This window comes from Balaenoptera acutorostrata, chromosome 11 (assembly GCF_949987535.1).
Source record: "Balaenoptera acutorostrata chromosome 11, mBalAcu1.1, whole genome shotgun sequence".
NCBI classification, from domain to species: domain Eukaryota; kingdom Metazoa; phylum Chordata; class Mammalia; order Artiodactyla; family Balaenopteridae; genus Balaenoptera; species Balaenoptera acutorostrata.
The window spans coordinates 104,364,208-104,391,667 of NC_080074.1; the positions used below are offsets into that span (position 1 = coordinate 104,364,208).

At 56.4% G+C, this 27,460-nt stretch overlaps 1 protein-coding gene across 5 annotated transcripts in view; it reads left to right on the forward strand.

Annotated features, from left to right (window-relative positions):
• The window catches only part of IQSEC3 (IQ motif and Sec7 domain ArfGEF 3), a 101,935-nt gene that overhangs the window by 56,335 nt on the left and 18,140 nt on the right, over positions 1–27,460 (forward strand). For all 5 annotated transcript variants that reach the window (XM_057555897.1, XM_057555898.1, XM_057555900.1 and 2 more), the window contains 4 exons: positions 5,371–6,470; positions 8,398–8,559; positions 24,923–25,045; positions 25,473–25,639. In XM_057555897.1, coding sequence (XP_057411880.1) covers positions 5,371–6,470; positions 8,398–8,559; positions 24,923–25,045; positions 25,473–25,639 — 1,552 coding nt within the window. The remainder of the gene's footprint in view (positions 1–5,370; positions 6,471–8,397; positions 8,560–24,922; positions 25,046–25,472; positions 25,640–27,460) is intronic.

Below are 27,460 nucleotides of genomic sequence, written 5' to 3' on the forward strand. Positions count from 1 at the left end.
GGGGCCTCCAATAACTTATGCTTAGTGGAGTCTTGGGGAGGGGAGGGGGGAGGGAAGCCTAAGTTAGATGAATACCACCAAGATTAGTAGGGGAAACTGAGTGTCAAAGAGAAGCACCAAACAACCTTCTCGGGGGTGGGGCGTGGTTCAGGGCAGGGAGATCCCGTTCCGGTTGGGGGAACTGGGAGGTTTCGTGGAGGAGGCACATTTGAAGAAAGGGGAAACGTTTTGCCTGGAAGAGAGGGCATGAGAGTGGGAGGTGAGGCTGAGCAAGAGACCAGAGCAGGAAAGCCTAGTTGGGGGACGGGGTGGGGGAGCAGGAGGCGGGGCTGGCGCGTGAGCGTGGACTCCGCGTAGTAGGAGGGGCTGGGGGGGGGGTAGGCGGGGCCAGGCTGCTCAGCGCCAGACCCCCAGGAAATGGTATTTACACTTATTTAGGGCAATGGTCTCAAGCGCCGGAAGTCCTGTGTTTACACCCGCTCTCTGAGGATACTGCTCAGGGGCTGGTGCTGGAGCAGGAAGCAGGGAAGCAGTTGGGAGGTTGTTAGAGTGGTCCAAATGGGGGGTCCAGGAGAACCCCACGTGGTGACAGTCTGGTGGAAAGTTCAGGATGATTGCAAACGGCATGGAGGGGGGGGCGCTATAGGACTTTCAGCCTGACAAATGCGGAGGATAAGGCAAAGGCGGACCCAGGGACAAAAGCGAGGTCCCCAGACTGGATGACCTTGTAGCCGGGGTGCTGTTAGGTGAATAAGGACGTCATCCAGAGCTGGTTTGGGTGAGCCGGGGGAGACGATGAGCTCTTAGAAATGTAGGTCTATGATGGAGTCTAGGAATGGAGAGTTGAGAGTCACAGAGTCATCACTGTCAACGTCAAACTGCTACCACTTATTGAGCACCTATTGTGTGCCAGGTGCTACGGGAAACAATTCTCACAACAAGCTACAGAGTCAGCAGGGTTAGCTTCATTTAACAGATAAGAAAACTGAGATTCAGAGACGTTAAGAAACTTGCCCAAGGTCAACCAGCAGGGAAGAGGCAGATCTGGGACTGTTTATTTCCCCTATGGGCTTGCTCATCCACCTATCAGAGTGAAGTTACAATGGAAGACGAGGTTCTCAGACAAGAGGTGAGAAGATATTAGGCCGCGGGACACCTTTAGAGTTGCCACGAAGGCTCTGCATGAGATAGTTCTCATTTCATCAGCTGTTAGTTATCAGCTACCAGGGGGCTGCTCTAAAGACTTCCAACATAGAAGTCAAGGAAGACGTCCAGAAATGCACAGGAAAATCATTAAAATGTGTCTGGAGAATGGAAGAGAGCACACATATGACTCGTAACTAGCACGGTTAGGGACCTTGTGGTCAGAATATAGGATCAAGGAGCTGTATGGAGACAGGAAAACCAAGATAGACTGGGTCATGAGAGCGGAGGACAAAGTTTCAAGGTGATAAAGTATCAAAGCTGCAGAAAGGATGGGGAGGAAGGTTGAGGATGGGATCTAGTGACTGAAAGTCATCAGTACCTTTCTGAGAGTCGTTTCAGAAGTCTGGTGGGAGCAGGAAGCAGCTGCAAGCAGTCAGGGCATACGGGGCTGGCCAGTGGTTTGGCATTTGCTCACGGACTGAGGCAGAGCGGGCAGACTAGTCCTCCTATAGGTTTGGTGGAAAAATACAAAGAGATTGGGCTAGTGCCCCAGAGCAGGGGAGTCAAGCAAGGTCATGTTTCAGCCTGGGACATTAAGGAGGGTCTGTAGGCTGGTGGAAAGGAGTCAATACCAGGGTAGAGGCTGGAAATGCAAGTAGGAGAGACTAGAGGATGAAGTAAACTTACAAAGGAGGCCAGAGAGGGTGAAATCATCAGCCCAGGAGAGAAAAGTTACGGTCAGATTAGGAACGTTTTAATTTATTCCATAAATATTCATTGAAGATCTACTATGTAGTCTAAGCATTGGGGATAGAGCAGCGAGCATGGCAGGCAAAGTCTGCCTTCATAGGACTTACAGTCTAGTGGAGGACTTGATGGAACAGGTTCAAGAATTTAAAATCTGGTTTTCTTCTCTCCTTGGGTGAAGCATGGACACTGGCCGGTAGAAGAAGTCTCCTCAGTTATCTCAGCCAGCCTCTGCCTCTAGGTGGGATGACACCATGCCAGGGGGTGGACCTTTCACCATTTTGGAAACACTTCAGGCAGTGGGATTTCACACCTTCCCTCTATTGCGAGTAGCATCTCATAATCTGAAGAGAAGCTCTTGGGCCAGGGGTTTCCCTAGACCTATGAGCAGGCCAGGGAGGAAGGAGATGTGAATCCCTGTCTGGGGTCAGTTGCTCATGGTGCTTGGGGAGGGGTAAATGGGAGGTGGAACTTGCGAGAAGGAAGCAGGTGAGCGGTCAGTTCCCCTCCCTCTCTACTCTTCCCCTTGGAGGACTTTCCTGCCTAAGCCAAGGCCGATTCTGGGCCTCAGGAGCTACAGTGCTCTCTTCCTTCTGGTGTGATTTCTGCAGAAGCAGGAGGAGAATGCATCAGAGGCAGATACCTGTGTTTCTCTGGGGCTCCTGGGCGCATGAGGTCACACCTAGATAAAGGCCCACAGGCAACTGTCCAGTTGGTATGGTAGGCAGCATTCTAAGAGGGCCCCAGAGATTCCTGCTCCCGGTGGACACACCTATATAATCCCCTCCCCCGGAGTGTGGGCGGGACTAGTGAATATGATGGGTGTCACTACTACGATTAAGTTACCAATCAGTTGACATTGAGTTAGTCAAAAGGGAGGTCATCCCGGGTGGCCTGAATGAATCAGGTGAACCCTTTAAAGGCAGTGAGGTCTCAGACAGAGGCTCTCTTGTTGGCCTTGAAGGAGCAAACGACCACGTTGTGAAGGGGACCAGGTGGCAGAGAACAGCAGGCAGCTTCTGGTAATTGAGGCCTCAGTCTTAAATCTCCAGGATCTGAAACCTGCCAACAGGAGTGAGCTTGAAAGAGGACCCCGACCCGTAGACGAAACTGCAGTCCCAGCTGATACCTTGATGTCAGCCTGGTGAGATCCCGAGCAGAGAACCCAGCTGAGCTGTGCCCAGACTGCTGGCCTCCAGAGCTGTGAGGAAATAAACGGTGTTGTTTTAAGCGGCTACCTCTGTGGCAATTTGTTCTGCAGCAGGAGATAACTAATACACTTGGCATGCTTTATAAGAGCGCCTTGGATGTCCCTACAACCAGGGTCATGAGTCCCAGGAGAGCTTCCTGCCTTCTGCTTAAGGCCTTGCACCTTGTGAGCTGCAAATGCTTCTGGGAGGAGTCCTATAGGAAGACTTAGTGGCCTTCTAAACCTTAATAGGAATACGTTTTCCAAGTCTCTTCAGAGAAAAGCATTGGATGTGGGGAGAGAGGCAGCATAATGCCACTAGGCTTGGGGATGGGAAAGGGCATTGGATGGTGAGACAGGAAGAGCCCAAGACACACATTGAGGAGGTCCTGTTTACCTGGGCTTGTCCCTGGGCATTGGGATTGTATCTATGAGGTCTCCTGGGCTAGGAGGGTGTCTCTGCTGGTCCAGCTGTGGGGCACCCACAGAACAGAGGGGGCTGCCAGGGTGTTGGGAAGTAGTCACTCCAGCTGCAGTCCCTGGGGGAGCGGGAAGTGCGAAGTGTTCCTCGTATTGGGGGATGAAATTTGGCCTTTGTATCTGTACCCCTCCCCCCATAATCCTGGGGGAGGATGGAGGACTGATGTTGTTCTTTCCTTGAGTTTTTTTTTTTTTTTTTTAATTTATTTATTTTTGGCTGTGTTGGGTCTTCGTTTCTGTGCAAGGGCTTTCTCCAGTTGCGGCAAGCGGGGGCCACTCTTCATCGCGGTGCGCGGGCCTCTCACTGTCGCGGCTTCTCTTGTTGCAGAGCACAGGCTCCAGACGCGCAGGCTCAGTAGTTGTGGCTCACGGGCCCAGTTGCTCTGCGGCATGTGGGATCTTCCCAGACCAGGGCTCGAACCCGTGTGCCCTGCATTAGCAGGCAGATTCTCAACCACTGCGCCACCAGGGAAGCCCTTGCCTTGAGTTATTAATTTCAGCCACCTGTCCCGATTCTTAGTTCAGGAAGGCTACTCTGTGTAAGTGGAGTGTATGGCTGGGAATAGGACATAGTTTCAGGGTCCAGGAATACTTTCTTACTTCCCAAGCTTCCCTAAGGACTGATGGAACCCACCACAGTGCTACCATTTTGTCCGTCCCCTTCACACAGGCTTTGTCTGTTATTTAAGTGCAAAAATCTCTAGGAAGGAGCACTGCTAACTGTTACTGGTCATTCACACCTCAGGGGGAATGTCTTTCTAGTCCTTTCCTGAGAGGTTTTTGATAAGAGAGAAAAAGTGAGAGCTTAGCAACCCAAGGAGGAGAAAAGACCACAGATGGGGGACAGAGCTGAGAGGAGGGGAGGAAGGGCCTTGAAGACAGACTGGCCAGTGCCAGAAGTTTTCCTGGGTTCACATCTGCCCAGATGAGGCAGTGCCGTCCCCACCCCGGCCCCCGCCAGCCAGCCCCACCAAGCCCTGCCCTGGCTGTAACAGATCCCATTGTTGGAAGCAGAGGTGACTGGAATTGTGGAGCAGGGTAGCCTGGAGGGACTCCCCCTATTGAAACATCCATCCATCATCCATCTGTCTTTTTATGAAATTCACGTTTATTGAGCTCTATCCTGTGCCAGCCCTTGGGCTGGGTGCTGCGAACACAGAGATGATCCAACCCCAATCCCAACCCTTATGAGGCTCCCAGGAACAGGAAACTACCCCAATGCATGACATGAATGCTGAGAAAGAAAGCAGGTGAACAGGAATAGCGGCAATGTTTTTTAGCCTATTTAATTTTCAATTTTCTATTATTTAAAAATATATACAAAAGTAGAAAGAATAGTGTAATGAACTCCCATTTAACCATCACCCAGCTCCAACAAGTTTTATTAATATTGTTTCATCTAACCCTTCCACTTTTTTTGATGGAGTATTTTAATACAAATTCAAGATGTCATGCATTTCAGCCATAAACACTACCGTATGCATCTCTGATATGAACATTTGGAAATAACCACCTCCTACCATCCGCAACTCCTCTGCAACTCCTCCGTCCCCTGCCCCTGGCATCACCAATCCCGGAATCCAGTCCTACATCCCACACCTCTAGGAGCCTTGGCATCTCAGGCCATGGCATGCTAGGGTTTTCAGACATGTGCCCCTCAGTCCCCCGAAGCTGTGCCTTCCTGCGCCCCGCCAAAGTTCAGCCAGCTCACGCCCTGCCCCAGTCGACAGCCGCCGCCACCGTCTTTCTCAAGGACTGTCACACCCCTTCCCTAACTGTGCTCCCGCGCCTCTCTGTCTTCGCTGCAGATTGAAATGCTAGAACACAAGTACGGGGGCCACCTGGTGTCCCGGCGCGCCGCTTGCACCATCCAAACCGCCTTCCGCCAGTACCAGCTCAGCAAGAACTTCGAGAAGATCCGCAACTCGCTCCTGGAGAGCCGCCTGCCGCGGCGCATCTCCCTGCGCAAGGCGCGCGCGCCCGCGGCCGAGAGCCTGGCGGCCGAGAGGGCGCTCCTGGAGGGCTGCGGCCTCTCGGGGCTGCCGCTGGCGCGCTCGCCCTCCCTGCCGCCCACCATCGCGGGCACGCTCACCGAACTGGAGGACTCCTTCACCGAGCAGGTGCAGTCCCTGGCCAAGTCCATCGACGACGCCCTCAGCACCTGGAGCCTCAAGACCGTGTGCTCCCTGCAGGAGCGCGGCGCTTACCAGGTCCACAGGGCCCTGCGCGCGGCAACGGGGCCGCCGGGCCTGGAGCCCGAGGCGCGGGAGCCCGAGGGCGCCCACCCGGGGGACTGGGCCGAGCCCGCCGAGCCCGCCGGCCCGCCCCAGGGCCACGGCAGCACCCTCATGATGGCCTTCCGGGACGTCACCGTGCAGATCGCCAGCCGGAACATCTCCGTGTCCTCCTCCACGGCTCTGTCCGTGGCCAACTGCCTGGGCGCGCCGACGGCCTCAGCCCCTGCAGAGTCCGCGGCGGGCGAGGCCGAGCAGGACGAGGCCGGCGGGCCGGAGGCCCCGGAGGCCCCCAGCGCCGGCCAGGGGGACGTGCCCGCCGAGGACGCGAGCGCAGAGGCGGGAGCCGACGACGGGGCCATGCGCGCCAGCCCCCCTGGGGCCGCGGTACCGGCGGCGGAGGAGGAGGAGGAGGAAGACGAAGAGGAGGAGGCCGAGGAGGCGGTGAAGGGGACGGAGGCCGAGGCCGGCGACAACTCGGAGCAGCTGAGCAGCAGCAGTACGTCCACCAAATCGGCCGCGTCGGCCTCGGCCTCCAAGGAGGCCCTGCAGGCCATGATCCTGAGCCTGCCGCGCTACCACTGCGAGAACCCGGCCAGCTGCAGGTCTCCCACGCTCTCCACCGACACCCTGCGCAAGCGGCTCTACCGCATCGGCCTCAACCTCTTCAACATGTAAGTTCCAGGAGGTGTGGGGCAGGGGCTGCGCTTACGGGTGGGCAGCGGGCCCGGGAATGGCCCGAGTCGTCCCAGGGTCCTCCCAGGTGGCCTCTGGGCCACGCCTGATCCTTGAGCTAGTATGGGAATACTCATTTTCTTTTTAATGGATGTGAGTTTATGTTAAAGATTAGGGTTAAAACACCTGAAACCTATGCTTTAACCACCAGTACTGCTAGATGAAGCTAGGCTTTGGAAAGTGAGAAAATTTCAGAGAAAATGCTGTATTAAGTAAATAATAGTACGAGTAGTATAAGGCTTGAGCAGAAAGCATTCGGGTAGGACATGAAGTTAAGGAAACAGGGAATATCAGTCTCATGGCGTTGATGACACGGAGACAAGAGGCAGTGATCAAAGGAGGAAAGGGTGGGGGGAGCAGAGACCTCGCGCGAGGAATGGGGGTGCGGGGGGCGGATAGGAGGGGAGTGTCTAGCAAGCAGAGGTGAAGCAGAAGAGAACAGGGGTGTGGGAGCAGAGAAATGAACGACCACCATAGCTCAGAGCCCCCAGCCAGAACTTCCTTGCAACCAAGAGGTATACAGCTGGTGGCAAGCAGAGGAAACACACATGCCCATCCTGTGGAGATTTCAAGTACATGAGGCGCTCGTCTCCACCCTCCACTCACCCCTTCCTTCAGAGCCCTGAGCCGGGAAGCATGGCATCCCTCCTGCCTAATCAATGAGGACTGAGCAGAGACCATTCACCTGTGTGTTCATTTACGCATTCAGAAGTTATTTTTGGAGTGCTTGGCATGGAAACCACGAAGATGAGCAAGACACATCCCCTGGTCTCAAGCAGCTTATATTCTAGGGGGAGTAGCTACTGTTCATAGCTCACCTGACATAAAACATTTGCAGACTTCCTAACAATCTCTAGAGGGAGCATCATTACGCCATTCTACAGAACAGGAAACAGGCTCCCACAAGCGAGGTGAGCTGAGCCCTGAGAAACAGCTAGTAAGCGGCAGGGTTGGGTGACGTCAGACCCGTGTGACTCCCAGCGCTGCTTCTTGCACCTCAGGCTGCCACCCTGCGGAGCACAGCCCTACCCTCGCTTCTGCACACACACAGGTACTCGGATCCCACTGGGCAGTGGTTCTCAAATTAGCTATAGTGAAGGACCAGTTTGGGTTTTTACCCAATATGTTGTGGGCTGAAACTTCTGTAAAATACAATTAAAACAAGTTGCTAGAAAAACAGTCACATGCTTGGTTGTCCTGAAAATGTCAACGTGCTATAAAATGGTCTACAGGCTTAGCCTCTATTTCTGTACTTATCTTCTCCTGGACCGGTAAGCTCCAGCTCAGGGAGCAGCATGGATTTGCAGACCAAGCTGGGAGCACGTGTGCCTTAAGACACAGCACTCACACCCACACCCACACACAGACTCAAGCCTGGGAAAGTCAACCCTGAAGAGCAGGGTCTTTCTTGTGTCTGCCACACACAAGGAAGAAGGGTATGGTAGAAGATCCCACCTCCATCTCCCAGTCTCCTCTGCCCTCCCGGTTCAAGCGTGGGTCCTGAGTATAGACAGCAGGATACAGGCGGGAGGAAGGGCTTGGGGTCCTCAGGGTCAGATCCAGTGGGACTGAGGCAGCAAGACGGAAGGGACACCTCTCCACCTGCTCTGGAATCTACTTGGCCAGACCTCCCTAGTCCTGCACCATCTTCACTCCTGTGCAGGGAGGTTCAGGAGAACGTGGCGAGAGGGGCTTTTTAAGGGGAGCCCCTCTGCAGTGGAAGGAATGCTGACATTTCCTGGGAATTCTGCCCAAGGACCTTCAGGCACTTTTGTGGGTTCTCTAGGCAGGAAGAAAGGGAGGAAAGGCGTCATGGGGAGACTTGCCTCACTCTCTACCCCTCCTCCCCTCCCCACCCCACCCCAGAAACCCGGACAAGGGCATCCAGTTCCTGATCTCTCGAGGCTTCATCCCCGACACCCCCATCGGAGTGGCCCATTTCCTGCTCCAGCGTAAGGGCCTGAGCCGCCAGATGATCGGAGAGTTCCTGGGCAACAGCAAGAAGCAGTTCAACCGCGACGTGCTTGAGTGAGTGCCCCGCCTCGGGCTCCTCCCCGCCCTCCTGGCCCACCCTCCCGGATCTCCTGGGCGGCCTGGGACCTCAGCTGGGGAAGGCCACAGGGAGGACAGGACCTGTAACGTCTGGGTGGATTCCCAGAAGTCCTGGCTCCAGTCCTGGTGGCTTCCTGATTGGTCCAGGAGCCAGAATCCCCATGGTCCTTAGCCAATCACCTGCCTCCCCTCCAGTCATTCTGCCGCTTACTGAGCCAAGGTGCTCCTCCGCGTGGCACTGTGGATGGGGATGGGGACACAGGGACGGAGATGGGGACAGGGATGGGGATGCGGCCGCGGATGGGGATGGGGGCGGGGCTGGGGCTGGCGCAGAAATGGTCAAGGGAGACCAAAAGGCAAGAGAGTGAGCCTGAAAAAAGAAGAAGGCCGTGTCAGCTCTGGGGCCATCTCCGCCTGGGGGACCGGCCCTTCAGCACCCTCTCCTGCCACCTGTCCAGCCCCCCAGCCCCTGAGTGTCTGCTTTATATCGTGGGGGAAACACGAGGCAGAAAAAGAAGGGGTTACACTGAGGGGTTTTAGAGCCAGAAAGTACTATGATTCCATAAAGGTAGAGTGACCACCAAGGTTAAAGTCCAGTAGATGTGGGATTTGGGGCTGTGTGTGTGAGGTCACACGATCAAAACAATTGTTTTAAAGTCCAGGAGATGGGGGACTTGGCGGGGGTGAGGGGGCCGCTTTTGCTAGGGCTCTGCTTCGTGGGTGTGGTGCTGTGGATAGGTAGGCGAGCCCCGGGGCAGGGGGAGCGCTCCCTGGGGCTGAGGAGCAGGGCCTTGGAGCCGCCTCTCCTCTGGCAGAGAGGGGGCGAGGCCCCGTGAAGTCTGCTCCGGACCCCTGTCTCTCCCCGTGCCTCTCCCGATGCTCCTCGTCTCTTCTGCTGGGCCCCCCTAAGCTCACTTCCTTCTCGAAGGTCACCATTCTGTAAGGAGCCCTCCCCACTTCTCTCCCCACCCCCTTCTCCTTGGGTACAGTCGCCGAAGTGTTTCCCCAGGAGTCCTGGGAGAACCTCTTCCTTTTGTACTTGCTCTTGAAGCAGCAGGGGCCTGCTACAGAGGGCTGGGGACGCCTGCTACAGAGGGCTGGGGGCTCCTGCCACAGAGGGCTGGGGGCTCCTGCCACAGAGGGCTGGGGGCTCCTGCCACAGAGGGCTGGGGGCTCCTGCCACAGAGGGCTGGGGGCGCCTGCCACAGAGGGCTGGGGGCGCCTGCCACAGAGGGCTGGGGGCTCCTGCCACAGAGGGCTGGGGGCGCCTGCCACAGAGGGCTGGGGGCGCCTGCCACAGAGGGCTGGGGGCGCCTGCCACAGAGGGCTGGGGGCTCCTGCCACAGAGGGCTGGGGGCGCCCGCTCCGGGCTTAGAAGCATGGAGTCACTGGCAGTGTCCCCAGGGTGGGGCTCAGACACCTGGCTTCTCTTTACGGAGCAGTCTTGCTGCCGTGTCTTGGGACAGTCTCTGCTCTCTGGGCCTGCATTTCCACGCCTGGAGGGTGGAGGGGTTGGTTGCGCTTGGGAATCCCTGATCACATTCCTAAATTCCTGATGGGATAGTTGTTACTTGAGTGCAGTCAGAAGAGAGGGGGCTTGGACCCATTCAAGGGACCTTGAAATCCCTGATGGCCCTTAGTTGACAGAAGCCAGCTCCTGCCTCTGACTCTTGGTGGCTTTGGACAATCAGCTGTTCCTCCCAGAACTGCTGTTCTGAGTGCCTAAACCCATAAATGGACAGCATTTCTATATCTTCCTCCTCTCCCTCGGGCTCCCCTTCCCCATCCCACCACCCCTGCTGTGTGGGTGCCCTGAGGGCATGCCTCGAGGAAATGACGGAAGAGGAGAAAGGTCAAGTTTTCCATCTCCTTCCTTTCCTGCTTTCCTCTGTCTGGTTCATCTGTCCGGCATGAACTTTTCATTTGCCTTTGTCCCCTTTCCACTGGAGAGTGAGTAGAGGTGCTGCGCCCGATGGCTTCATTCCTTCCCACTGCCCCGCACCCCCTGGGTGACCCCGCTTTGTCCCTCTGCTCTGGGGCAGGGGTGACTGCTCCACTCCCAGGCCCTGACTGCCTTGTCTGTTCTCTTCTGCCTTTCCAGACCCCATGTGGCCTGGCCCCGGAACTCTGACCTGCTAGGCCCCTGTTGATCTGCAGCTCTGGGAACACACGGTTTTTCTGCAGCCCAGGTTGTGCTGAACAGCACAATGGAAACTAATTGCCATCCTCCCTGGGAGAGCATGTGGGCTGGAGATTCAGACCAGCCGCTGCCACCTGCGCCGAGAGGGGAGGTGGGCTGGGGTCTAGGGCTGGCGGCTGAGCGGGCTCAGGCTTGGATGAGAAGGCAGTGTGGTGGCAGGAGAGGTGGCTGGACCTGAGGGTCCGGCGCTGGCCCCTGCTCCGCTCCTAACACGCTCTGGAGCTTTTACAAGTCACTTCTGCTCCACGCTTCCTCATCTGTAAAGAGAGAGGATTGAGCTGCGTGATCTCAGAGGTCCCTCCAGCGCCGGTGAATCTATCGTCTTTCCTAATTCTTAGTGCGTTTGTAGCACCCTGGCGTCATGCACAATCATTTGCCCTGAACAAGCCTTGTCATCCTGCCAGAGCTGCCCAGAGCAGCCCTCGGGCTCCAGGGCGGGGCTGGGGTGCCAGCGTTCACGGGGAACAAGATGGCCATTCACCACTCATTCAGCAAATACTGAGTGCCTACTGTATGCTGGGAATAGGGCTGCACTGGGCATCCCACGTGTGTACGTGTCGGGGCGGCGGGGGGAGGAACAGGCCTGGCTCGTGGCCTCAGAGAAGTTATAGACCCAGGTCTCAACGGGGAGAGATGCGAGGAGGAACGTGGAAAGAGAGGTGAGGGGCCCACGAGCCTCCAGTGGGCACTGTGGGCTTAGGGGGGGGTCGAGTACAGAGCTGAGCCCCAATTCTGCCACAGTGAGCACCTCAGTCCCTCGTGCTTTGTTCTGGCAGGCCCTGGGCTCTGAGGCCCTGGCAGACTCGGCCTGCACATAGCAGCTCCGCGGAAAGGAACCCTCCTCCCCCAGGTCTGCAGCGTGCCGACTGTGTGGTTTGTCTGCGGCGAGGTGCCTGGAGAGGATGAAGAAGCAGGAAGGGACGGGCACTGGCAGGGCAGCAAGATGCTGGGGTTTTGGGTATCTCCCTGCCACTCAAGCCAGCTCTCTCGGAACCCTTCAGGATCCACTGCCTCTTCCTTACTCCCACCAGAGAAAACACACAATGACAGTCACCCAGTGCCATGTGTCCAGGCCGGGAAGGCTTCACTGGGATTCTGCACGTGCCCCCGCCCCCGCCGGTGACATTCAGCCTGTCGTATCCATTCTGTACAAAGCTGTTTGCTGAATAAAAGACATAAATCACCCATCCCCTTGGAGACTGAGACAGCCCAAGCCACCGCTCTCTCTAAGATGCAGCCAGACTGGAAGGGGAGAGGCTGAAAGTCTCTGGGAGGGGAAGGGATGGGGCCCTCCCCCCACTCCTGGGCCTGGGGGGACAGGAAGAGAGGAGGAGCCGGGCCAAGCAGAATCTGTCCCAGCCACTGATCCATGTCTGAGCGTCACAGATGCGGTGACATTTGCCTCTGGGGTCAGGCCCTTGGTGCTCTGGCAAGCTGACCTCTCCATCCCTTTGTGTCCTAGTTCCATGGATGCCCCATTCCAAGAAAGAATGTATCCAACCAGGCTTTATCAAATAATAATAGGAGGCATTCTGAGCTCAAAGGGCCATGTCCATTCCAGTGTTGACCTGGGAAGGTGTTGCGTTTTGGTTGTTGGCTTTTGTTTTTTGTTTGTTTGTTTTTTTAGGAGAAACCAGCCTCAATTTCCTCATTTGTCAAATGGGGATAATAGAACCAGTCATATGAATTAAAAATTTTTAAGTGCATATAAAGTGCTTAACTCAGTGCCTGATGCTTAGTACATTCTTTTAAAATGTCAGCTATTTCTATTATTATTTTTCCCACTTCAAAGCACAGGGCATTAGACCCCCCTTGCCTCCCCTTCCCCTCGGCTCCCTCCCCCAACACAGGGAAACCTCAGACTCCTCAGGGCTGGTCTGAGACAGAGTTCCTCGCTGGGGAAGGGAGGAGACCACCGCATGCTTGGAGGAAGTCCTCCCCTGGTGCTGAGGGGGAAGGGAGGAGACCACCGAATGCTTGGAGGAAGTCCTCCCCTGGTGCTGAGGGGGAAGGGCAGTGGGAGCCAAAGGGCAGCGGGCATCAGGATTCTCTGGGGCTGGAAGCGGCTCGCTCTGTTTTCACATGGCTGGGAAATTTGACTCTGCTCTATTTCCTTTCTAAAGTGTGCGCTTCAGCAGGTTTGAAGGCCAGCGGATGGGGAAATGTTGTGTGCTGGCTGTGAGCAGTCTCTTTCCTGGCCCGGGTGATCTTCACACCCATGGAGGGCATCTGTCATTTCCAAGGAAACGCACGAAGGGCAGCTTTGGGGTTGAGTAGCCAGAAGAAAGTTTCCCGGGTGTTCCTTCTCTCACTGTGTCTGCTCCATTCTTTGTTAGATATTAGAGTCTGACGTTTTAGTCAGATTTCATTATTTCATTTCCATGGAAATGTTTTGGCCAGAGTGCAACAGATTTGTTCTTCTTAGGGGACGTTCAGAAATGAAGACAGATTGTCTGTCAAACTCAATAGGCTGGAAGGCTCTGGCCTCTCATCGCTAGGAAGGAATGATTTGAGGAGGTCCTGCGTGTTGTCTGTGTGTAGCTTCGGAAGGGTTGCCTTGCTCCTGAGGAGATCCACGGGGCAGGGGAGAGCAGGCTGGGGCCCAGGCCCACTCTGACGGGTCTGGCGGAGGGTGGAGAGAGGCTGGGGCAGGCAGGGATAGAAGACTTCGGGGGCTATTTCCACTGTTCTGAAAACTTGATGCTGCCCCCCACCCAGAGGAATGGAAGGAGGGGGTCTCTTCTAAATGTGGTGTCTTTGGGTTTTATGACCTTGACCCCTCACCTCTCCAGTGCCCTTTCCCCCATCCCCGCCACCACACACATACACACAGATACACACACACACACATGCACACGCTCACACACACACAGATGAGAGATTCTACTTAACAGGAAAGAGTCATTGGCACTTAAAAGAATCATTTGCTCCTGTATGTGGAGATCTTGGAACCCCAGAGTGGGGTGAAAAAGTCCAGAGTTGAGACTCTCTTTGGCTTCGTCACATAGAGCATGCATAGAACTTGGGCTTTTACACAAAAATGAACATACCCACCACCCATTCCCTTCCTGAGTACCCAGGGCCCAGCTCTGGAGAGGTCTCTCTCGATCCTGTGTGATGTTCAGGCGTGGCTGAAACTGGCCGCTCTTTGCAGTGGGACTTCCTGGGAGTCACACTCCCCGCGGGTTTCTCAGGAGGGCCGTCTGTGAGTGAGCAGGCAGCTCACACATATCCAGCGTGTATCGTGTGCCCGCAGGAACGGTTCTAAGAACCTTACATGCACAGCCTCATACCATCTTGCCAGCAGCGCTGTGAGGCCAGTGCTGGGCGTCTGCACCAAGTGAAGGAACCGAGGAACAGAGAGGGTGGGTCGCTTGCCCCAGTCCCAGAGCTGACCAGTGGCTGAGATCTGAAGCCTGGCAGAGTGGTCCATAACCTGAGCCCTAAACTCTACACCATCCTGCCTTGTGCTTCATCCCAACAGATGTGTGGTCCGAATGCCTTTACAGTGCTTGTCAGAGCCCAGCTGTGAATCATGGTGCTGAGAAATGCTTTGGACGGTCAGCTAGTCCAGCGCTCTCATTTTACCTGGCCAGGGACTGAGGCCCAGAGAGAAGAAATGACTAGTGCCCAGGCCAGGGGCAGAGTAATTGAACTGAATCAGATGCTATCCCATCCCTGACTCACCTTTATTTGCTGGGCCCCAACCCTTTCATCTGGGAAGAAAACAGAGCTGAGAAACTGATCCACAGATCTCCACTGATCTGAGCTAACTCAGTTTCCTCTCTCTGATCGATGTATGTTTTAAACAGTTGATGGGTCTAATGATGAAATTTCAGGCAGAGTTCACTGGCGATGAAGGAAAGGGTCTTCATACCTACGCTAGAGGGAACTGCAGATCTACTTACTCACGGGGCACGTGAGCTCCGATTCGGTCCCTAACGAGAACTCTCATTTCTTTTTTTTTTAATATATATATATATATATATTTTTTTTTTAATTAATTTTATTTATTTATGGCTGTATTGGGTCTTCGTTTCTGTGCAAGGGCTTTCTCTAGTTGTGGCGAGCGGGGGCCACTCTTCATCGCGGTGCGCGGGCCTCTCACTATCGTGGCCTCTCTTGTTGTGGAGCACAGGCTCCAGACGCGCAGGCTCAGTAGCTGTGGCTCACAGGCCTAGTTGCTCCGCGGCATATGGGATCTTCCCAGACCAGGGCTCGAACCCGTGTCCCCTGCATTGGCAGGCAGATTCTCAACCACTGTGCCACCAGGGAAGCCCTAATATATATTTTTTAATTGAAGTATGGTTGATTTACAATATTGTGCCAATCTCTGCTGTACAGCACAGTGACTCAGTTATACACGTGTAGACATTCTTTTTTTAATATTCTTTTCCATTATGGTTTGTTGCAGGATATTGAGTATAGTTCCCTGTGCAAGGTGCATTAGGACCTTGTTGTTTATCCATTCTAAATGTAATAATTTGCATCTACCAACCCCAAACTCCCAAACCATCCCTCTCCCTCCCCCCCACCCTGGCAACCATAAGTCTGGAGAACCTCATTTCTTAAGCTCTGTTGTAAACTGGGAGCTTTACATACATTGTCTGTTCTAAAACCCATACCACCCTGCCCCACCTGCCCACTGGATGTTTTAGGTATTAGCTCCATCCTAGAGATGGGGAAAATGAGGCACAGAGAGGCTAAGTGACTGGAACTGAAGACCTATATGGTGGAGACAAGATTCAAACCCAAGGGTGCCTGACACCAAAGGCCTGACTTCTTCCTGTCCTACCCCTGTCATTGGCACAGAGCGTGGGTCTCAAAGTGTGGCCCCCCAAACAGACGCAGCACCCCGGAACTCGTTAGCAACGTCGATTCTCAGACTCCAGCCCAGACGCCTGGATTCAGAAACCCTGGGGTGGTGCCTAGCTACGTGCATGTTGATCAGCCTGCTGGGTGATTCTGCTGCGCCCTCAAGTTTGAGAACCACGGGCGAACAGGGGGCTGCCAGGCCCAGCAAAAGGGAAGTGGCCTCGGCATCCACACGGACTCCCGATTTGTGGGAGCAGTTTCAAGGTACACCAGCCGCCATCCCTTCTGAGGACTTCAAACAAGATTTTCTTTGTCCCCGTGTTGTCACCAGGGACTCTGGCAGGTCCTCCTGCGTCAGTTCCCTCCTGCTCTATTTTCTTGGCCACGTTGCACTTTTCCAGAAAGCCTTGACCTTTGTTAGGCACGTTATGAGTTCCGACTAACAAAAATAACTCCCTAGCGGACGGGGATATTTTTAATTGAATTGTATGAGACAAGAAATGCAGAAATAACAGCCGGGTTCCTCCAGCTCATGGTGGTGGGCGGTTTCGTTTTCCATCCTGATCCTGAAACCCGGCCCCGGCTCCGCCTGGAGCAGAGCCCCACATGGGCACCGCACACACCTCTTCCCGGCCTTGGCCTGTACCTCACCTTCCAGGTCTTTGCTGTCTCTTCCAGCCAATTAAAAATCCCTGCTGCTATCATTACCTATTTTCAGCTCCCAGCCAGTTCCTTTGTCTGCCAGACACTGTCTTGCTATCATTAAAAAAAAATAGTTGAGATGACGAAATTCATTTTGATCACTGTTGTGTAGCCGCTTCATCTCCCCTCAACACAGACTGACGCCGCACACGATGTGCTAACGAGCAATTTCCTGCAAGGTTGTACCTGTTTATACAGATGCGGGGAACATCTGTGCTTACGCTTCCCCAGCCCTTGGGAGGGACTTGCCACAGAATCCCACAGAAAGGAGAAGCCCCCACCGCAGCAAGAGCACCTCCGCAGTCACCCCAGCAAGAGCACCTCCGCAGACACCCCCAGCCAGAGCACCTCCGCAGTCACCCCAGCAAGAGCACCTCCGTGGTCACCCCCAGCCGGAGCACCTCCGCGGTCACCCCAGCAGGAGCACCTCCGCGGTCACCCCCAGCCGGAGCACCTCCGCGGTCACCCCCAGCACGAGCACCTCCGCGGTCACCCCAGCACGAGCACCTCCGCGGTCACCCCCAGCCGGAGCACCTCCGCGGTCACCCCAGCAAGAGCACCTCCGTGGTCACCCCCAGCCGGAGCACCTCCGCGGTCACCCCCAGCAGGAGCACCTCCGCGGTCACCCCCAGCACGAGCACCTCCGCGGTCACCCCAGCAGGAGCACCTCCGCGGTCACCCCAGCAGGAGCACCTCCGCGGTCACCCCCAGCTGGAGCACCTCCGCGGTCACCCCCAGCTGGAGCACCTCCGCGGTCACCCCCAGCACGAGCACCTCCACGGTCACCCCCAGCAGGAGCACCTCCGCGGTCACCCCAGCAGGAGCACCTCCACGGTCACCCCAGCACGAGCACCTCCGCGGTCACCCCCAGCCAGAGCACCTCCGCGGTCACCCCCAGCCAGAGCACCTTCGCGGTCACCCCCAGCAGGAGCACCTCCGCGGTCACCCCAGCACGAGCACCTCCGCGGTCACCCCAGCCAGAGCACCTCCGCGGTCACCCCCAGCAGGAGCACCTCCGCGGTCACCCACAGCAGGAGCACTTCCGCGGTCACCCCAGCACGAGCACCTCCGCGGTCACCCCAGCCAGAGCACCTCCGCGGTCACCCCCAGCAGGAGCACCTCCACGGTCACCCCAGCAGGAGCACCTCCGCGGTCACCCCCAGCAGGAGCACCTCCGCGGTCACCCCCAGCAGGAGCACCTCCGCGGTCACCCCAGCAGGAGCACCTCCGCGGTCACCCCCAGCCAGCGGCCCCTCCGAGGCGGGTGCAGACAGCGCCTCAGGGGCAGCCTCAACAGGGCCAGTTCAGCAGGTTCTCATCACTCCCTGGCCCGCGTAGCTGGCTGAGGAAGTGGGAAGCACGTGCACTCCAGGCCGCCTCGCCGCCCGTGGTCTGGAATCCACGGGGCCCTTCCCCCGGCAGCCGTGTCCAGGGGTCAGGTCCAGCGGATCGGGGCCACTGGGCAGAGCTTCCAGAGGCGCCGGCCGCAGGGCTCCTTCCCCAGCTGACCGTGTGCTCACAGTACCATTCGTTCTTGAGCTTGGTCTGTCACTCACTCCTTCATCCACCCCAGGAATGTTTACTGAGTTCATACATACGCCAGGGATGCAGAGACCGACTCTGGGCGTCGGGGAGCGCGTGGCCTGGTGGGAGGACAGGCAGATGCTTGGGTGACACGGGAGACACAGCAGAGGCACTGCGGAGGTCGAGGAAGATTCCGGAGAGAGGGAAGGCAGACCTGGAGGTTGGGGGTGGGCGGCAGGAAGGAGGAGCAGCGTGTGCAAACCTGGGGCTGTGGGGGAGCCAGGATGCGGAAGGGGCGGGAGAGTCTGGGAGTGACCAGGGCCGTGCTTTGCTGGGGAACTCAGGCTTCATATGAGGGGTGTGGGAAACCTTGAAAAAATATAAGCAGAGGAGTGAGTGACAGGGCCAAGTGGCCGTCCTAGAAGTGTTGTTCCGGAAGATGCTTTGGAGGCAGGGAGGCTGGTTCGGAGGCTATTGAAGTCCCAGTTGTGGCCAGATGATGAGGCCGTTACCCTCAGCAGAGGCTGCAGGGAGGGTAGAGGCGAGTGGAGCCCAGAGGCAGGGAGAGGCAGCAGGGTCTGGTGACTGGGGTGGGCGGAGAACAGAGGTGGCCAATCACAGCCAACAGCCTACTAGGCTGCTGAGAATTCGGAACACTAGGTCTTTGTGTGTGAATATGTCTTTGCTGCAGGCCCACTGGAGTAATCTGTGCAGATTATACCAAATAAACACGTATATATTTTTAGCTTTGAGGGGAGAGCGATGCTGGATGTGGTGACATTTCATCTGAAGAATTCCTCAAACTAGACATTATCAAATATTTACTCAGAGCAAGTTAAAATATTAAATACTTGGTAAAACATAAAATATGTACACCCTGACTTTCCTGCAAGAGATGCTAGCACAACTTGTGGCCTTGTGAAGATTGCCCAAGGACTGACCTTTGCACTCAGCAGCCCTCATCCACGCTTACTAGCACCGTTACTTAAGGTGGTCTCTTATGAACACTGTAGATTAACAACAACAAAAATTAACTAGTTAGTGACTGATGGTAAAATAATAAGGGTGACTCACTGCTACACTTAAGAGTTGTAGTGTGCGGTGGCATTCAGAGCCATAGGAATGGGTGAGGCCCCTAGGAAGAGGCTGTAAAGTGGGGAAGGGACCTGGTGGCCAGCCCTGAGTTAGAGGCCAGGTGGAGGAGGACAAGGAAGAGGGCCTGCGATGGAGGAGGGGTGCCTCCAGAGAGGGAAGAGTCAACCTAGGGGAGGGCAATGGGATGGAAACAAGAGAGAGGAGTGTTCCAAGGAGGGAGTCTTTAACCGCATTGATGCTGCCAGGAGGCTGGTGCGATGAGGACAGACGTTGGCGCCATTGGACTTGGCAACACGGCGGCCATTGGTGGCCTTGACAAGAGTTTTAATGGAATGCTGGGGTAGATGCTTGGCTGGAGCGGGTTGAAAAGTGAATGGGATTGAGCAAGTGGAAACAGCATGAGTAGGGATGACTTCTAGAAGTTTGGCTCCAAAGAGGAGTAGAGGGACTTCCCTGGTGGCGCAGTGGCTAAGAATCCCTCTGCCAATGCAGGGGACACGGGTTCGAGCCCTGGTCCAGGAAGATCCCACATGCCGCGGAGCAACTAATCCCGCAAGCCACAACTACTGAGCCCGCGTGCCGCAACTACTGAAGTCCACGCACCTAGAGCCCATGCTCTGCAACAAGAGAAGCCACTGCAATGAGAAGCCTGTGCACCGCAACAAAGAGTAGTCCCCGCTCGCCTCAACTAGAGAAAGCCCGCGTGCAGCAACAAAGACCCAACGCAGCCAAAAATAAATAAATTAATTAATTTTAAAAAAAAGAGGAGTAGAGAAAAGAATTAGTGACTACAGAGCAAAGAAGGGTCGAGGCTGGGTTTTAATTTGTAAAATAGAAAAGGCAAGACTTTGGGTGCTAATGACGATGATTGAGTAGATAACTAAACTGATATGAAAGAACATCTCCAACTTCATGTGTCCAAAACTGAGGTCTCGATCTCTCCTCCAGCATGTGTCCACCCATCTCAAAAACTAGTACCACCAGGCCCCCAGGTGTTGAAGCCCGAGCTCTGAGACTCACCGCCAACTCCTTTTCCCCGCCGCCCACATTCCTTCCATCACCTTGTCCCATCAGTTCTCCCTCCAGGATGTCTCTCGGATTCTGAGCTGGCCTGGTCTGTTCAGGTCTGTTCAGGTCCATTCAATTTGTTCCACCTTAGCCAAGGCTCGTCATCTCTAGCTTGAACCTCTGTGGGTGCATCCTGATGGCCCCCTGCTTCTCTCTTGCTCCTGCCCTTCCTTTTTCATTCATTCTCGCCCAACACCAGAGAAATCATCTTAAAACAAACTGGATCTTATCACTCCTCTGACCGTACCCTTCTATTATTTCCCACTGTCTCACTGACCCTTCCCGGACCTTGAAAGTTCTTTCCTACCACAGGGCCTTGGTGTGTGCTGTCTCCCCCACCCCTCCCCCTCCCTTAATCAGATCCTACTCATCTTTTAGGTCTCTGCTCAAATGTCACATCCCCAAAGAGGCATTTCTGGACACACCAATAAAAAGTACATCTCCTTTGTCCCCTCACAAAACCCTGTCCTTTCCCTACACAGAACTTGTCACGATTATAATGAAATAATTATTTTTGACTCTGCATTTAATGCCTGTCTCTCTCACTGAGACAGGATCTGTGTTTGTGTTGTTTGCCACTTATTCCAGGTCCCTAGCATAGTGCTGCATATGCAGAGGCGCTCAGTGCCTGCGGGGGGAGGGGGGGAGGGGGGAGGGAGGGGGAGGGCAAGTAAGCTACTGGGGGTCAGAGAAAGCCCCAGGAAGCAGAAGGTAGGGGGTCAGGGGTTTGGTCCGCTGCTGTGGGCTCCGTGTGCCAGGCCAGCTCAGAAGCTGCAGGGCGGCCACATGGCCTCATGTGACTGCTGACAGTGAAGTGGCCTTCACCCATGACTCTGTGATGTGTCCATCTGCCCCTCCTTGGCCCCTCACAGGTCCCACCAGGCATGTGGGTGAGAGAGCAGCGCCCAGCGAGAGATGCATTAGCAACAGCCCCCGAGAGGGAACATGCCAGGAATGCGATGTGTGCAGTCCCCCTGCAAGGTCAGCTCTCTCGTGAGCTTTGGTTTCCTCATAAAATAAAAAATAACAGGATGATGCTTAATATCCCACAGGACTGAGGAGATGAAGTCATTGCCCACTTAGCGAAGCACTGAAAAAAGTGCTCAGTGAAGGAGGTGCAGAGGGAGCTGCCCACTGGAGTAGATTGGGGAGGGTCTCCCTAGCAGCGGGAACACCAAGCAAGCCCCTTTGCAGTCTCAGTTTTACCTTCTGTAAAATGGGGAGATTATACACCAGAAACGACCACCCAGAAACGTGTGATTTTTTTTACCTTAAAGGTGATCAGAGAGGAGGGGGCTGTTGGCTGTGCTGGTGGAGGTGGCAGAAGGATCTGGAGAACTGTCAGCCCAGCAGAATTTCAGGGTGATGAAGAAGAAGGAGGACAGGAGGGGAGATTGTAGGTGCAAGTGATCTGCAGAACACGGGAAGAATGGGAGACGGGGAGAGGAGAGGAGAGAGAGCCAAGGTCAGGTGCAGGCTGACACACTTAGGGAGGGAAAGGAGAGCCACGCTGTGGGGAGGGGCGAGGACCGTGGGCAGTGATTCCTGGATGACGGAGCCCCCCCCCACCCCACAAGGTGAGTGTCCACCAGAGCATGGCCTCGGCCCGGCCACCTGCCCCGGGAGGGCACTGGTTCCCTGGGAGGTGGGGAGAAGCAGCCAGTCATGTGAGCTGTATTCCAAAGCCAGCCAGAAACGACGCTGCCCTCCCCTGCTACCTGCAAGCGTCCGCGGAGCCTCCAGAGGCTGACTGTGGGCCGGCTCTGGGTCTGGGTCCTCATCAGAGAATGTCACGGCGCGGGCAGGAGGTCACCTGGCCCAACCCCCAGCTCTACAGACAGGAAACGATTTGGGGGCAGTAGTGTCTTTCCGCCTCTCAAGACAGCTTCTGGGGGTTTTGCAGAAAACATCTAGATTTTTTCTCGAAGATCTGACAACGCCAGACCACCTGCCCCTCAAACAGCGATGCCTGTGGTGGCAGCGGGGAGCAAGGCAGGAAATCAGTGTGCGTGCGTGCGCGCGTGTGCGCCTGCGTGTGTGCGCGTGTGCGTGCGCGCCTGCATGTGCCGTGGAGAAGGGATGGGGCTGTGCCTGTCCCTCCCGCCCGCGCTCCCTCCCTCACCACCCCACCACAAAAGCAGCCCCTGAGAGCCGAGAGGACACGCGTGCTCCCGTGGGCTCCCGGGCTCTCATTTTAAAAGCATCCCCCCCACCTTGCGCTCGGCTCAGCCATTCGTTTTCAGTTTCTAAGAATCGGCTGGCGACTTTGAGGGATGCTGATTCCCAGGCCCTGCTCTCAATCGTCTAGTTGGTAGATCTGGGGTAGGGCCGGGGCCCTGCATGTTAACCGGCCGCCTGAAGGCTCTGCCATGGGGTCCTGCAAGAGGTGGGCTGTATGCAGCCTCCCCAGCCCCTGGCCCAGGTGTCTGCCTGCAGAGGTCTGCCCACCCGGCACCGTGGGTGGTGTAGCCTGCTCCCCGCTCTGCGGGCTGGCGTTTCCACCGGCTGAGTCTCCTGCCCCGGTCCTTGACTCTCCGGCTTGTTACCGGAGCTTTCAGCTGCCGCCCCGAGCGGCCAGCAGCAGTCACCTGAGTGGAGGGCTGGAAAGCAGGCCGCCGTGCTTGGCTGGGCACGTCCGCCAGCTCCCGGCTGCTCTGCAGCTGCCTCCTGCCGCTTCCCTCGGTGCCCTTCGTGGGGTCAGCCACGGTCCAGAGCACGGGGGACAGTCCATGGACAGAGGTTCTGGGAGGGACACCGCTGAGGGACACAGGGTGCCGGGACCGTGGGGTTCAGAGTCGTGCAGGGGGGCCAGGTCGGGGGTGGGATGGATGGACTGACAGGGGCAAGTCCTGGACACCAGACCGCGGGCACCAGGGCCGTTCTGGGGTCCTCCGGGCAGCCGGCCTGTGTGTCAGGGCTGGCCAGGCTGGGGCCCGTTGCCTGCGCCTGGGCCTTGCAAGAGTCGGCGGGGCCCAAGGACGAGAGGCTGCAGCGTGGCTGTCCCCTGCTCCACACCCAGGCCTGCCCAGCCCGGCCTGCCCAGCCTCCTCCCCCTCGTCTGCTCTGCCTTCTTCTGTCTGTCTGTCTTTCCCTCTTTCTCCTGCTCTCTGTCTCTGTCTCTCCCTCCCTCTGTGTCTCTCTCACTTGACTCTCTACCCCTGTGTCTCTCGCTGTCTCTGTGTCTCTGTCTCCCTCTCCGGCTTCCGCTCGTGGCCCTCCTGCAGCACCGGTTCGCCCCCTCCGACTGGCATCCTGTCTGGCTCAGTCGTGCTCGATTCGTCCCTCCTGGCTGGGCTGGGCTGGGGGACACGCAGCTGTGATGCTGCCCTGAGTTCACCTTCCCTCACCTGGGGACGGCCCAGGGAAGAGGCGACAGGAGCTGCCCTCTCGCCCGCTGGACCTGCTGTCCGTCTCAGGTGCCGAGACGCAGCCCATTCCCATCCTTGGGCCAAGTCCTTGCCTCCCATCTCCCAGTCCCTGCCCCACCCTCTACTGAGGCCGCCAAGCCTGAGAGAAGCCCGGGCTTCACCAAGCTGAGCGCGGCTCCCGGCCTGCAGACGGCCATCTGCCCTGTCCTGGGGGAAAGAGCCCCCGGCCCTGCCCTCTCTGGGTGGCCTCGGGACACCCCCTCCTCCTTGTCCCCCCCAAGAGTGGGGGGAGGCGGGGCCGCCGACCACCAGGGCCCTGACTGCCGCCACGGGGGCTCCTTGCTTTCTCCTAAGAACCGACAGCTGAGCCAGGGTCAAGCGGGGACCCCCAAGTCTCCCAGGCCGCGGGCAGCCCCAGAGCTGATCACGGAGGAGTTGGGGCCTGCTCAGGGTGGGACAGGTGGGCAGTGGTGTCCAGGGCTGTGATGCTGGTGGCGTCCACCACGGGCTGTGGGAACGGAGAGAGGGCAGGGTGGGGCAGGTGTAAGATGACCAGGACAGAGGAGAGCGGAGCAGCGCGTGGGTGCAGAAGGGGACACGTCTGCTCCACGTGGGAGCCTGCGGCCCGCAGGGGCACGGGGCCTGCTGCTCACGGCCCTGGAAGCGGGGCACCCCGAGGAGGGTAAGGGTGGATACGCCGGGGGCTGGGAGGTCCTGGGGAGGGAGGCCCAGGAGCAGGCCAAGCCAGAGGAGAGAGACTGACTGATGGGGTGCCTGGCACCCGTCCCCACCACGCACCGAAGGGGGACATCCAGAGGCGAACTCTCCAGGGCCAGAGGTGGCATTTCGGAGGTGGAAGGACCCTTGGGGAGCAGGACTCTGACCCTCCCTTCTCAGAAAAAGAAACTGAGGCTCCAAGAGGTGAGCCTGTGGCCCCAAGCCACAAAAATTCAGTGGTTGGCCCGGGCCCAGAATCTGGCTGCACCTGTCACCCTGTCCCCTCCACGTGAAGCTGACTTGTCACTTACCTGGGGGGGAGGAGGGGGTGCTCCTTGTCTGCAGACGCTCTGACCTGGGAGGGGCGGTGTAAGAGGAGGTTCCCAAACGGGATGGAAACCAGGGAGAAAGGCCCCAGGAGGCCTCGGAGAGGACAGAAGAGAAACGCTGTTCACCGTTTACGCCTCTAACTCTGGACACTCCGGGGCTGAGAGGAAAGGACCTGCGTTCGGAGGCAGCCGGCTTGGCCTCCTCCTGGCCCTGGGGCCTTGGACAGCTGGCCGCAGCCCTGGGCCCCAGGGTCCGGAGGTGGGAGGGAGGCCCTCAGCCAGTGCCTCGCAGGGCTGTCAGGTGGGGGGAGGTGTGAGGAGGGTCCTTGCGGGCGGTGGAAGGAGACCCTGGGGGTGGGTAGGGTAAGTCCCCCCTTGTTGGTCACAGACACCAAGTCCCCACTCGCCACCAGGGTGGGGCTTCCAGCCAGCGGGTGGGCCGCGCCCTCCTCCCAGCTCTGGTGGGTGCAGGGAGGTTCGGGGCCCACGGCCCTCACGAGCCCCTCCCCTCCCGGCCTCAGCTGCGTGGTGGACGAGATGGACTTCTCCGCCATGGAGCTGGACGAGGCCCTGCGCAAGTTCCAGGCGCACATCCGCGTGCAGGGCGAGGCCCAGAAGGTGGAGCGGCTCATAGAGACCTTCAGGTGGGACCCTTCCCCAGCCCCACTCCCCTCGCACACGCCCGGGGCTTGGGGAAGCAGAGTGGCCGTGAGCCTGGGGCCAGGAGTCCCTGGAGGGCCGCGAGGGAAGCAAAGATGCGGGACAGACCCCTCGGGCTCTCCCTGCAGGCACCTCACCATCCCCATCGACCAGCACATCTTTCCTGAGCGTCTGTGTGAGGCTGGAACGGGGCCGGGAGTGGGGTTCCGGGGGTCTCTGGGTGTGTGACAGCCGCCCCGCCCCCTCGGAGGGGATGGGGACCGAGGTAGGGGGCAGACGGCAGTCGGCGGCGGGAGGGGGAACCTCCCTGGGCTCAAGCCCTCGGAGGACTGGGCACGTTCCCAGGTCCCCCCACCGCTGGAGCCCAGGGAGGCTGTGGGCCCTCAGCGCCCTCACGTGTCTCCCCCACAGCCAGCGCTACTGCATGTGCAACCCCGAGGTGGTGCGGCAGTTCCACAACCCGGACACCGTCTTCATCCTGGCCTTCGCCGTCATCCTCCTCAACACCGACATGTACAGCCCCAACATTAAGCCTGACCGGAAGATGATGCTGGAGGACTTCATCCGAAACCTGCGAGGTAGGGGAGGGGCGGCGGGAGGAGCGGGGACGCTGCCCAGGGTCATTCCGGGAGTCCCAGCCCCGATGCTTGGTTGTCACCCCGGTGGCCAAGGGCACTGCGTGCCGCTCTCTGGGCCCGGTCTCGCAGAGCGGCCCTGGGGAAGTTGCTAGCGTGCCAGGCATCGGGGCGGGGGGGGTGGTTTCCAGGAGCTGCTGCCACTGTCCTGCAGCAAGCGGCAAGGGCCCCTGGGCGACGCCCCTTGCCCTCTGTGGAACGTCCTCCATTGGGCGACCTCCAGGCCCCAGGCACCACGGCCGGTGCCTGGCTGGTACCGGCCCTTCCTGCTCCACGACTTAGGAGAGGAGAGCCACGAGCAGGGCCTTGAGATAAACTTTATGGCATTTACCAGCCAAGTCCTCTCCTAACTGACGTGTGTTGGATTCAGGTTTCCTGGGTTCCATCGCTTCCTCGTTTTTAGTTGACTTCCAGAGAAAAGGGACACTGGAGACAAACTTTTTAAGAGTTTGCATGTCTGGATATTTCTTTTTCTATCCTCAGTCTTGACTGAGAATTTGGCTGGGAGCAGAATTCCCGGTTGGAAACACTGAACTCAGAATTTGGAAGGCGTTGCTCCGTTGATTTTTAGGTGTCAGTGCCGCTACCGCTACAATTCCTGACCTCTTGCTTATGTTTTTTCACTCTCCCTGAACATTTTTAGGTTCCTCTGTTTGTCTTTTGTGTTCTGAATTTTCACCATGATGTGCCTTGTTATGGTCCTTTTTTCATCCATTGTGCTGCGTACTACGTTCTTCCTTTTAGTCTAGAAACACATGCCTCTGATTGTGGGAACTCTTGTTTTTTGATAGAAAGGAAAGATGCTTTATTCAGAAAAGCCGGCAATCTGGGGAGAAGGTGGACTTCTGTCCAGAGACCAGCTCTGAAGATTCTGCTCAACCATGACAATTTTAAAGGGAAAAAGGGGAAACAATCTCAGTTAATCATTAAAGCAGGAGGTCAGATTCTTCGTCATTTTTCCATTGCACGCAGACCTGCTGACTTCTCCTGATATTCCTTGGGACGCTGTCTTGCTCAAGTGGTCTGTCTGCAATTGGATTCTTTTACCCACGTGGTCCGCCTGTGCCCTCGGGGTCCACCTGCAAATTTACTAAGGGGGACCTAGGGGTAGAGAGTTAGTCATTCTTTAACTACTTAATTCTTCATTCTTACTCCTTCTAATCCAGGAAAGGAATCAACAGGTTAAGTAAGGCATTTTGTACATTTAGTAAAGCAGAAATCAGGAGCTAGGTTGAATGTTGCTTAGTGATCTCATCTTTATGATGAAGGTCTGAGGAAAACAGGGATGAACAAACAGAAAAGGGGAAAAGGAGCTGCTTACAATTTCATCATCTACGTAAGTCAAATCATTAAGCTGTATACCTTAAACTTATACAGTACTGTATATCAATTATATAGCAATAAAACTGGAAGAAAATAAAGAAAATCAGTTGGTACTTTCAGCTGTATCCAGTTGTTGGTTAACTCACAGATAGACCTGATAATTTAATATTCACAAAATATTTAACCTCACATAGTAATTTCAGATCAAATTATTTGTACAGACTCCTTTGTGTCCCTACTGGTAAAGTTTTAAAAATTCTGTAAAGTGTAAAAGTTCTGCCCCATCTGGCAACTGCCTAGACATCTTCGCATAAGCTTATATTATTTTGGAAAACTGCATACATATACTCCAATATACAATAGCTCTAATTAGAATTTATTTTCAGGTGGGAACTCTTCTTAAATATTGTATCTGATCATTTTCCCTCTCCATTTTCCATA